Source organism: Hyperolius riggenbachi, chromosome 5 (genome assembly GCF_040937935.1).
Source record: "Hyperolius riggenbachi isolate aHypRig1 chromosome 5, aHypRig1.pri, whole genome shotgun sequence".
Taxonomy (NCBI): Eukaryota; Metazoa; Chordata; class Amphibia; order Anura; family Hyperoliidae; genus Hyperolius; species Hyperolius riggenbachi.
Genome location: NC_090650.1, coordinates 45,884,446 through 45,896,607, shown reverse-complemented (window position 1 = coordinate 45,896,607; position 12,162 = coordinate 45,884,446). Strand labels below are relative to the sequence as shown.

The window sequence follows — 12,162 nt, the reverse complement described above, 5'->3', positions numbered from 1 at the left end:
CTTTTCTTCTTTCTCTGCCTGAAAGAGTTAAAATTCAGCTACGCACCTGACAGTTTCTCTGCAGTCTGAACCCAGTCAAACTATAGCGTCCCTCACTGATTAGGAATCACAGTCATAAAACACTTTCTTGCAGAGAACTGGGCTTCTGAGAGCAGAGGATAAAGTTAAATGATTAATGATTTTCAGTCTGCAGCCAGCTATGGGTTTCCAGGCATGGCATGTGACTGAAATGGGTGTGCCCTATTATGCAGTCACCATTATTACATTCTTCCCACTTTTCCTTATTATTACCAGAGGAAACCGCCCATCATTGCAGGCCATGGAATTACAGCGCAGGGTCACGTGATGTAAATCAATTTCTCCCCCTCACCTTGAAAGAGTCACAGGTTTGTAATTCTTTATCAAATATATTGCTTTATTCATCCTAGGCATACTCAATACACAGGACAGGAACATACAGCCCCTTGCTAACACCTCGAAACCTGCTTCAGGACCACGGAGACCATTATCCCACCTCATCACCTCCTTCAGCACCGCGGACAGTGTCATGACACGACAGCCTATGTCAGTGGCCACAGACACACCCTCTTCAGGCAGCTGAATCTCCAGGCTTGGCAAACAATCACCTCAGTTGGTCACATGACTTTCATTCACAAATCAATTCAACACAAGAAGAATCTTGATGATCAATTAGAGGTTAACTGCAGGGCAATCTCTTTTTAGACATAAATAAAAAATATCACTTTGGCCACAGTTTTAATATGCAGGAAAAGCACAATACTTAGTAGTAGACAGCAAGGAGCCATTTTGTATCTTGTATTTGGGTCACTGATGCCTATGCACTTTTTTTTAGAAATATTTTTAAAAAATTCACAGATCCAGAACCACCCGCACTCCTTCCTATGCACAGGTGGCTTTCATCTGGTCTTTTGCATTTGTAACACTGCGCTAGTATATGTCTATGTAAGATCTGCAAATGGGCAAGCCATAGGATCAACACGCAGTTCTCCTATTGGTGCACCGATTTGTCACTCGTGAATTGAGTCTCTTTTGAAGCCAGTAGAAGAGTCCTTTTTTTCCTTCCACTACTGTTGTCCAAGTATGACGCCCGGAACGTACAACTTATTTCCCCAATAGGAAGTCGATTGTGAGTGGCGCTTTAATATCAGAGTAAAGAAATCTTTCTTCTTGATCAGTGATCGTGAGAAGCCTTCTTTCTGTCTCTGGATAGGTAGCTCACAGCATTTTCTTTTTGTTTTTTCTTATCCTGGAAAATATATGTAAAAATTACAGAACCAGTAGTGGGACAATGTTCCGAGAGAAGGGCTCAGCACTGCTCTGACACGATGAAGCCCTCTTTCTCGCCAACGGGTTCTACTTCAGAGTAAGCGGGATGTCCAGAGCCTCTCCGGAACTTCATAGCTGGCCATCGGCTGGGGCGCCGCTGTAAACATATAACAGAACTGCAATTAGTGCCAACTGCCAAGAAAGAAGAAATTCATTTAGATCAAGTCAAACCTAAAGTGGGCTGAAAATTGAAAACTTAGACCATTAGATTGTAAGCTCGCAAGGGCAGGGTCATCCTCCTAATGTTTACTGTCTTTGTAACAATATTTGTGCTGCTTGGAACTCTGCTGTATATTTGTTAGCTGTATCTATGTTCCCCTTGTCGTCTTATTGTGCTTTGTAAAGCGCTGCGGAATATGCTGGCGCTATATAAATAAAAAATAATAATAATAATAATAATAATAATAAAGTTTGCAGATGTCTAACGGCTCTCCTCTCTCTCCTATACAGTTCCCTGGTGCTTAGTAGCCTCCTCCCCTATACAGCTCTCTGGTGTCTAATGCCTCCTCCCTTTTCTATACAGTTCCCTGTGTGTAGTAGCTTCCTCCTTCCCCTATACAGTTCACTGGTGTCTTGTGGCCCACTCCTTCCCCTACACAGTTAGTTTCCTGGTGTCTAGTGGCCCCTCCCCTAATACAGTTCTTATGTGTGCACCGAAACAGTTCTCGGGTGTCTAATGGCTCCATCTCCCCTAAACAGTTCCCTGGTGTCTAGTGCACCCCCCTCCCCTATACAGTTCCCTAGTGTCAAATGCCTCCTACCCTCCCTATACAGTTCCCTGGTATCTATTTGCCCCTACTTACCCTTTACAATTTCACTGGTGTCTAATTCCTCCTCCCTTCCCTATACAGTTTACTGGTGTCTAAAACCCCCTACCTCCCCTATACAGTTCCCTAGTGTCTAATGCCTTCTCCTTCCCCTTTACAATTCCCTCATGTCTAATGGCCCCTACCTCCCCTATACAGTTCCTTGGTGTATAGTGGCCCCTACCTCCCATATACAGTTTTCTGGTGTCTAGTGCTTTCCTCCTTCCTCCACATATAGTCTCCCTGGTGGTCTAAAGTGGGTCAAACATAATGCAAAGTGGGGAAACCACTTGAGGACCAAATTTCATGGCTCTGCAGGCCACATTTGTCCTACAGTGCAGAATTTGACATGTATGCACTAGAGGGTTCTTAGCCAAGGCGACCCAGTTAGGATTATCTCTGCTAAGAATCTATCATGTGTACAGTATCTCTCATGCTTTGCTGAGAAATCCTGGATGCCAGTGCTGTGTCTGATTGTGCTTCCCTAAAATTTGCGCTGCCCCGCATGCGCAGTAGGATCCTGTCCTGTCCTTACCCCAGAGTACCGCGGCCTAGAGGGGGAATAGTAATCTACCCACCCAGAAATGTTCCAAATAGCATGCGCGTGAAGGCAGCTCTGAGGCAGCACAATCGGACACTGCTCCGGATCATCTCAGCTAAGCAAACTGTTCTCTTCCTTATCCCTCCCACAGGAAGCTGATCCATCCCGCGCTGCGCCTTCCTTGGGATAAACCTTATGGGAGCGATGCAAGGGTTCCTAAGATGTGATCTGGGATTATTCGGGATGGGGAGGAGTTGGAACAGAGCAGAAGTGCCTCTGTGTGACTTTTTTGGGCTGCATGGCTGTCTAGCTAGATAGTGGAGCCATGTGACCCTGGTATTAAAGGACACCTGACCTGAGGCACAGCTATCCAAGGTAAACACAGAGGTATCTGCATGCTGGATCCACATACTTCTGTGTGTGTGTTGTTTCCTCTTCTCCTCATTCAATCCGATCCTCAATCAGTCCTTCAAAAATTTGACTTTTGGCTAAAGTTTCAGACAGGAAGAGGCAGGCTTATTCTGCTGTTCCCTCCTATCACCCTCCCATTACCTCCTTTTCCATGCCCTATTCCCTCCCTTTTAAGAAGAGGAAATAGTAGGATGATAGGAGGCAACATCACAGCAAGCCTGCCTCTACGTGCCTGAACATTTTCAAGGAGTGATTTCGGAGCTCGGGGAAACAAGGAGAGGAACGGACAATGCACAGAGGTATGTGGAGCCAGCAAGAACATATTTCTGTTCTTACCCCAGGTAGCCTTGCTCAGGTCAAGTGTCCTTTAAGGACTCCTATAAGTAGGAGAGTATGGGGGACACAGTGCTAGATTATTTGGGGGACAGAGTTAACAAAAACATATACCGTATTTTTCGGACTATAAGACGCTCCGGAGTATAAGACGCACCTAGATTTAGAGGGCAAAAACCAGGAAAAAAAAACTAAATCTAGGTGCATCCATGGTCCAGGAGTGTCCTATAGACCCTTAAACTCCCCCCAAGGTGTCTCTATCTAAGTTAAACTGCCCAACTATGCTAAACTCTGCTGCCCCACCAACTACTCTAACCCCTGATGCCCCCAACTACACTACACTACTCTAACCCTTGATGCCCCCAACTACACTACACTACTCTAACCCCTGATGCCCCCAACTACACTACACTACTCTAACCCCTGATGCCCCCAACTACACTACACTACTCTAACCCCTGATGCCCCCAACTACACTACACTACTCTAACCCCTGATGCCCCCAACTACACTACACTACTCTAACCCCTGATGCCCCCAACTACACTGCACTACTCTAACCCCTGATGCCCCCAACTACCACTACCCTAACCACTGATGTCCTCCCCCACCCAGATACACAACACTACACAAACCTCTGCTTCCCTACGCCCCAAGCTAGCTACACTAACCACTGCAATTAAATTAAGGTCTCACCCATCATGAGAGGTTCCTGGGAGGGCTGCAGCAGAGTGATCTGGTGTTCCTGTGTGGCACAGCAGCAACCGCTGCAATGATGTATAATGCCTGTGTGAATCTTCCAGCTTGTCCCCGCAGCAGCAGCACGATCAGTGTTAACATCTCCCCGGGTGGCATGGCAGTAGACAATGTAAGATCGGTAATGCAGGTCCGCTCTGGCTTTGTCCCTGCATCAGCCCCGTGTCAGAGAGGAACATCTTTAGCCACGATGGTCGCAGTGTCCATCAGAGGCCACCATACTGCCTTGCTTATTTGCGCCCTCTCATGACCTGCGGCGCACGTGCGCCGGGGTCATAGGATGAACCAATAAGCAAGGCAGTATGGTGGCCTCTGATGGACACTGCGACCATCGTGGCTAAAGATGTGCCTGGAATAGCTGACACGGGGCTGATGTAGGGACAAAGCCAGAGCGGACCTGCATTACCGATCTTACATTGACTACTGCCATGCCACCTGGGGAGATGTTAAAACTGACCGCGCTGCTGCCAGGGGACAAGCTAAAAGAAGGACATTGCAGCGGCTGCTGCTATCGGCCCGGGGAGATGGTAACGCTGATTGCGCTGCTACCGGGGGACAAGCTAAAAGAAGGACATTGCAGCGGCTGCTGCTATCGGCCCGGGGAGATGGTAACGCTGATTGCGCTGCTACCGGGGGACAAGCTAAAAGAAGGACATTGCAGCGGCTGCTGCTATCGGCCCGGGGAGATGGTAACGCTGATTGCGCTGCTGCCAGGGGACAAGCTAAAAGAAGGACATTGCAGCGGCTGCTGCTATCGGCCCAGGGAGATGGTAACACTGATTGCGCTGCTGCCGGGGGAAAAGATGGACATTCCATATCATTGCAGCGGCTGCTGCTATCGGCCAGGTAGATGTTAACACTGATCCCGCTGCTGCTGCTGCTCTGGGGACAAGCTGGAAGATTAACACAGGCGCACAGGAACACGCAAACACAAGCGCCCGGACAGATACATTGTTACATTCGGACTATAAGACGCAGTAACTTTTTCTCCCCACTTTTGGGGGAGAAAAAGTGCGTCTTATAGTCCGAAAAATACGGTTACATTCTGGAAATGGACCTTAAAGCAAACCTGAAGTGAAAAAACCCCTATGATATAATTAATTGTATGTGTAATACGGATAATGAACATTATTGAATATTATTTTCCGTTATATATCTTTTAAATAACACTGCATCATTCTGTCATATTTGCAGTCAAGAAACCACACTCTGTCTTTTAAGCTATAAAACAAAAGCAGAAATAATGACCCTTTGAACTTTCATGCTGTAAAACCTTATCTCAGGGCTGGAACCCATTAGAGCGATTTTGTGAGCGTTTAGGGAGCGATTCAAAACGCTAGAGATTTCCCTAAACGCTCAGTTAATGTTAAGTGATGGGCCAAATTCCACTGGAGCGATTGCAATTACCAAAATCGCAAACGCAGGACATGCAGCATTTTTGAGAGTTAGCGTTTCTGCAATGTAAAGTATATATACGCTGGTGTAATCGCTCATCAAAACTTACACAGAGTGATTTGCTAGCGTTTTGAAATTACTGCACACTGTAAAAAAATTAAAATTAATTGAAAGGACCAATCAGAATTAAAACTGCTAATCGCAAATCGCTACACAATCGCTGGCAAAACGCTTACACTTTTTAAAATTGCTACCAAAATCGTTTACAAAACGCTCATTCAGGGCTGGAACCCATTCGAGCGATTTGTGAGCATTTAGGGAGTGATTCAAACCGCTAGCGATTTCCCTAAATGCTCAGCTAATGTTAATGGATGGGCCAAATTCCACTGGAGCGATTGCGATTAGCGATAGTGTTTTGAAGTGGGTTCCAGGCCTCAAGCTGTCTCTCGCTGTTCCTTGGCTGTTTAAATGCTTTATAAAACAGGACTGTATTTGATCCAGTGGGTGGAATAGCTCAGAGAAGCTCTTTTGCATAGATGACTAACTTTTTTTTAACTCTTCCTGTACTGGAAAACAATATAAGTCTCTTTCCTACAAATACAATTCATTATCTTATAAGTTTATTTTCACTTCAAGTTTGCTTTAAAGTAATTAAATACACACAACAGTCGCTCAACCGTACTAGATTTATAAAAGGGATAATGGAAATATAATTATTAAGGAACATTACGCTCCCATGACGGGTTTCCTCTGGAAACAAATGTAGATAAACATTGGCAAATTGATCTTGTCGTGCATCATAAAGCTACCTACAGAGTAGATGGCAGATTCACTTGTAGCAATGAACTTAACTTCTGCTCGGGGTCTCTAGGGGGCAGTGTTACCAACATCCTACACAAGCTTGTCATTCTTGCCGAGACATGATACAAGTCGTTGTCACGGCAGATAGAACCCCCTTCATCCCGCAAACACTGAAAGAAACGTCTCACTAACGTACGCAGGCTGAGAAGACTAAAGGAATAAATGTTTGTGTTGTGTACACAGCAGTTGATAACAATAACAATAACAATAATATTTATATAGCGCTTTTCTCCCTGGGGACTCAAAGCGCTGTGACCCTGCATTATGCAGTCTCAAAGGCTAGGGAAAAGAGGTGAGTTTTTAGCCTTTTTTTAATGATGCACAGAACAAGGGCTCATTTCCAATATACAACGCAGCGCCGTGCCTCTGCATTGCACGTGACTCCCGGGGGCGGAGCTTGTGATCCCATTTATTATGCTGAATGGGATCGCGGCCGCAATCGCCCCGAAATGCAGGCAACCATGCGCTGCGATGCAGTCTATGCACTCTCTGATGTCCCTGCGATGGAGTTTCCATAAGCGCGCCTGAAAGCGCGCTATATGGAAATGAGCCCTAAGGGGTTACGGCAGCATTTCAGATCAGGAGATGCCAGTTTGGCTGATGGGCGTTATGGTGCCCATACATGGTGCAATTTTATTCATTTTTTTCGATTAGATAATTTCGGTTGATCATCGCGTTAGATCGAATATAAAGATTTTTCCAACATGTCCGGTCAGATTTTTATCGAAAAAAATGGGATTTTTTCTAGATAAAAAAAAAAGGATTTCTTTCAACTTTTTTGATGTAATTGTTTTGGTCGAATAAATGGGAAAATCTAACGTTTTTATTGTACTGTGTATGGGCACCATAAGTCTACTACAGCTAAACTGTGTGTTGCTGTAAACCAATACTACAATGCCTGACATGCTGCCCTGCACAGTATTTGTGTGCTGCCGGCCGCAGAATAGAATGTCCCGGAACACAGCGCCAGAAATACACCCTGAAGCAGACCATTTTGGTGCACAGAGCGGCCATTAAGTTAGGTGCTGCCATAGACCATTATGTAATTTGCAGCTATTATGTAGCCCAACTCTGGATATCGGCAATCATGTGTTGTGGTGGGTGTGTCGAATCTCGTCTCTTCCTGTTCAGGAAGCCGGCACTTGCTGAGTAAAGAGACCTTGGGCAAGACTCCCTTACACTGCTACTGCCTACTGAGCACCCCCTAGTGGCTGCAGCTCTGGCGCTTTGAGTCTGCTAGTAGAAAAGCACAATATAAATGTTCTGTGTCTGCCTGCAACATCTTGTAGCCTCCCTGCAGCTCCTAGCAGGCTCATGGCAGCTTTCAGGCATCCTCCATGCACTTCAGCCAGCGTGTCACCTGACCCAGGGCTGTGGAGTCGGTACATAAATCTTCCGACTCCTCAGTTTATGCAACCACCGACTCCAACTCCAGGTACCCAAAATTGCTCTGACTCCGACTTCTTAGTCTAATTTTTACAAAAGCTACGAATTTGGTTAAAAAAAATCATCCGACTCTGACTCCTCACTTTATTGAAACCACCGACTCCGACTCCAGGTACCCAAAATTGCTCCCACTCCAACTCCTCGACTCCGACTCCACAGCCCTGACCTGACAGCTTCCTTGCACGGTGCCGTACAGCCACTAGGAGCTACTGGGAGACATCTCAGTAAGTATTTTAAATGCCTCCAAACCACTAAAAAAAAAGGTTTGTTATCCCCTTTATTTTTATCTGGTAAACAAGTAATAAGGATGCTAACCAGGCAATCCAAAAGTTAAAAATCACTATTACATTTCTTGTTTATAAATGATCATTCCCCAGTTTACCTGACTCTTATTTGGTACATTGCCGAACAAAGGAAGTTGCAGGGCATGATGGGTTGTCTTTTTTTGCTTCTTTAATTTCCTCTCAGACTTAACTAATGCAACCTGATTGGCTGAAGCCTCTTTCCCTCCTGTTTTCCCCTCCCACACCTCTGTTCCTCTCTGATTGGCCAAAATTTCTCATGCTGAGACAATGCACTTTCTATTGCCGAGCTGGGTGGGAGTGCCTGAAGACTGGGAGAAGGACGGGCTATGCATACACAATCAGGCAGTAGAGTAAGGGAGGAAATGACAGCAGGATTGGCTTCAAGATAGACACAATTAAAATAGAGAATACTAAGGATTTTCCCTTTTTTTACAATAGAAAAATCACTAAAATCAAAACGTGGACAGTGCAACACATCTGTTATGTAAGTAGTGCAAGTATTTATCTACTTACTTATATATGTAGTTTTTTTCTGAGATAGTATGGCTGACAGCTCCTCTTTAACCTCCTTGCCGGTCTAAAAAATCCGGCAAGGAGGCAGCGCCGCACATTTTTTTAATTTTTTTTTTTTTAAAAATCATGTAGCGAGCCAAGGGCTCGCTACATGATAGCCGCTAAGCGGCGGCATCCCCCCACCCGATCAGAGTATGCAGGGAATCCCGTTGAGAACGGGATTTCCTGCTGGGCTTCCCCGGTCGCCATGGCGACGGGGCGGGATGACGTCACCGACGTCATGGACGTCGGGACGTCATAGGGAATCCCGATCCGCCCCTCAACGCTGCCTGGCACTGATTGGCCAGGCAGCGCAGGGCTCTGGGGCGGGGGGGAGCGACTCGGCGCGGCGGATTGCGGCGGATCGGCGGCGATCGAAAGTTACAAGCAGCTAGCAAAGTGCTAGCTGCTTGTAACAAAAAAAAAATTATGCAAATCGGCCCAGCGGGGCCTGAGATATCCTCCTGCGCAGGTTATCCCGAGCTGAGCTCGGGATAACCGGCAAGGAGGTTAAGAGTATATTTCATTTGTTTTTCTTCTTAGTTATTTATTTCCTTTCCGGACATGACAACACTTTGATTTGTCTATTTTACACTGCATTTTAAAGGGACACTTAAGGCTCGTAAAAAAAAACAAGTTTTACTCACCTGGGGCTTCCACCAGCCCCCTGCAGCTGTCCGGTGCCCACGTAGTCTCCATCAGTTCCTCCTGGCCTCGCTGGCAGCCACTTCCGGTTTCGGCGACAGGCGCCGACAGGCTGGGAGCGCAAGTGATTCTTCGCGTTCCTGGCCGTAATAGCGTCCGCTATACTGCTATGGCGGCCAGGAACGCTAAGAATCACTCGCTTCCCCAGCCTGTCGCCGAAACCTAGAAGTGGCTGCCGGCGGGGCCAGGAGGAACTGATGGAGATTGCGTGGGCACCGGACAGCTGCAGGGGGCTGGTGGAAGACCCAGGTGAGTAAAACTAATTTTTTTCACGAGCCTTAAGTGTCCCTTTAAGAACCGAGTGTTGCACGTTTATTGTAGAATCATGTTCAACCCAATGTCTTCACTGGCTTTTTTGTACCATACTTATACCACTTAATAAAATTATTTGTATTTGAAAACAAACAAACAAAAAAGTTTTCACTGTGGACACCTGCATGACTGAAATCACACTACTGCCAATTTACTATCCTTTCAGCTGCACTACGCTAGCATTCACAGTATGACAGCTGAAAACTTGTAGCACATCACAGCAAAAAATGTATTCCAACCCAGGTTGGCTGAATCCCTTATGACCTCCAGACCAAGGATGTGCATCCAGCGCACAACCACATTGTGGCCTGGAACACGGTGCTTTTTGAGTGTTTGGGAGCGCTTTACATAGCTAGCGATTTCCCTAAACGCTCTGCCAATGTAAATAAATGTAACAAATTCCACAGTAGCGATTGCGATTAACAAAAGCGCAATCGCAGGACAGGCAGCATTTTGGGAGCGTTTGAGCTTCAATGTAAAGTATTGAAGTGCTGGCAAATTGCTCATAAATCTCTACAATCGCTGAGATTATAAATTACTGCAAACTGTAAAAGAAATTATAATAATTTGAAAGGACCAATCTGAATTAAAATCGCTAAAAAGCTTACACTTTTTAAAATCGCTACCAAAATCACTGGAAAACGCTCATGAAATCGCTTACAGAACGCTACTTAAAACCGCTAGCGATTGCGCTAGCGATTTCTAGTGGGTTTCATGTCTCAGAATGAATATGCATCAGGGAGTTAAACCAGGAGCCCAGACCCCAAAGGGCAAAGTCCAAAGTGTAGCTGAAAAATCTAAGACTCTACTTGGATTCAAACAGCAGGCAATTACTTTATTTGCATTATATTTGCATGATATGCAGTACCAAAATACAAACAGCATGTTTCGTCTAGATCATCTTTCTCAAATGCCTTTTGAGCATTTGAGAAAGGTCCCCTAACATTACCGGTATGCTGTTTGTACTTTGGTACTGCATATCATGCAAATATAATGCAAATAAAGCAAGCCTATGCGGTTTGAATGCTGGTGGAGTCTCAAGTCTTTCTGCTAGAGTTTGAACCACTTATGACAACAACACATTCGATGTTAGGTCATCTCTGGCCCTTTAAAAGAAACCCAAAGAGAGACAAATGGAATCTGACATATTTATTTCCTTTTAGGCTGCTTACACACAGGGACGTTACAGGCGCACGTTAGTGCGCCTGTAACGCTCCCCCAACGCACAGCAATGTAACACAAGTGGGCTGTTCACACAGCCCACGTTGCGTTACATGTAACGCTGCACGTTCTCCCGAAAGTGCAGCATGCTACGGCGTTAGAGCGGCTATAGCCGCGTTAGACTGTTTGCACATGCTCAGTGGGGGGCAGAGAGGAGGCGGGGGGGGGGAGCCAGCTACAGTAGCCGCGCACATGGCTACTTAATATTCACTGCACTGGCGGCAGCTGATTGGCCGGCAGGACCACGTGATGCGGAGTGTCTCGCTCCGCATCACATGGTACCGCCGGCCAATCAGCGCCACTCTGGGAGACCTTATAGGGATAGAGCCGCCTAACGCGGCTCACTCTACCGTCCTATCTTGCAGCACCATACGTTGTGTTAGGTGCACGTTATGCGACCTTAACGTGGCACCTAACGCAACGTCTTGGTGTGCAAGTAGCCTTAAACTATACTAGTCGCCTGGTAGCCCTGTTCATGTTTCTGGTCAGTAGTGTTTAAATCGCACACCTAAGGCTAGGTTCACAGTGGGACGTTGCATTGCAATGCGACGTTAAAGTTGCAATGCAAAATTACAATGCAATGCAGCAAAAAAGTCACAACACGCCTTAATGCTGTGTTAGTGTCGCATACAGTAGATACAGTGGAGCATACAGGCAATGAAAAGTATGTTTCCTGTATCTGGTAACGTCTGCGTTTAGAGGTAACGCACTGCAGCAGTGCGTCACAATAAGCGCAACATTTACAACGCAACTTTAACGTTGCACTGTGAACGTCACATAGGCTTAACATTACAGTGCGAAGGCCTCGTTCAGACTTAGGGCTGGTTCACATGGATGCTTGGCGCGGTTCGGGACTCGTCGGCTAAACGCTCCCATTCAAGTGAATTGAAGAGTTTAGCATTGCGCGGTTACGGCGATTACCGTCGATTGTGCAAACGAGGCGTTCTGATCCCGATTTAACACGTCATTTTAGCCGGCCCTAGAAGCCGCATGCGTCGTCCAGGGTCACTTCTGCCTCAGTGGCTTCATGTCCCCTTGCGGGGACGAGAAACGCCAAATCGCGACGGGAAGTCGACGATCGCCACCCGCAAACGAGACGTCACAGGACGCCGCGGCTTCCAACGCCGCCTGCCGTTCATGTGAACTAGCCCTTAATCAGTTGCTCTCAGTT

General features: G+C 46.3%; 1 protein-coding gene across 1 annotated transcript in view; it reads right to left on the bottom strand.

Moving 5' to 3' along the window:
• Positions 1 to 387: 387 nt before the first annotated feature.
• The window catches only part of PLXDC2 (plexin domain containing 2), a 634,490-nt gene continuing 622,715 nt past the window's right edge, over positions 388 to 12,162 (bottom strand). The window contains exon 14 of the mRNA XM_068235593.1: positions 388 to 1,444. Coding sequence (XP_068091694.1) covers positions 1,328 to 1,444 — 117 coding nt within the window. The 3' untranslated portion in view covers positions 388 to 1,327. The remainder of the gene's footprint in view (positions 1,445 to 12,162) is intronic.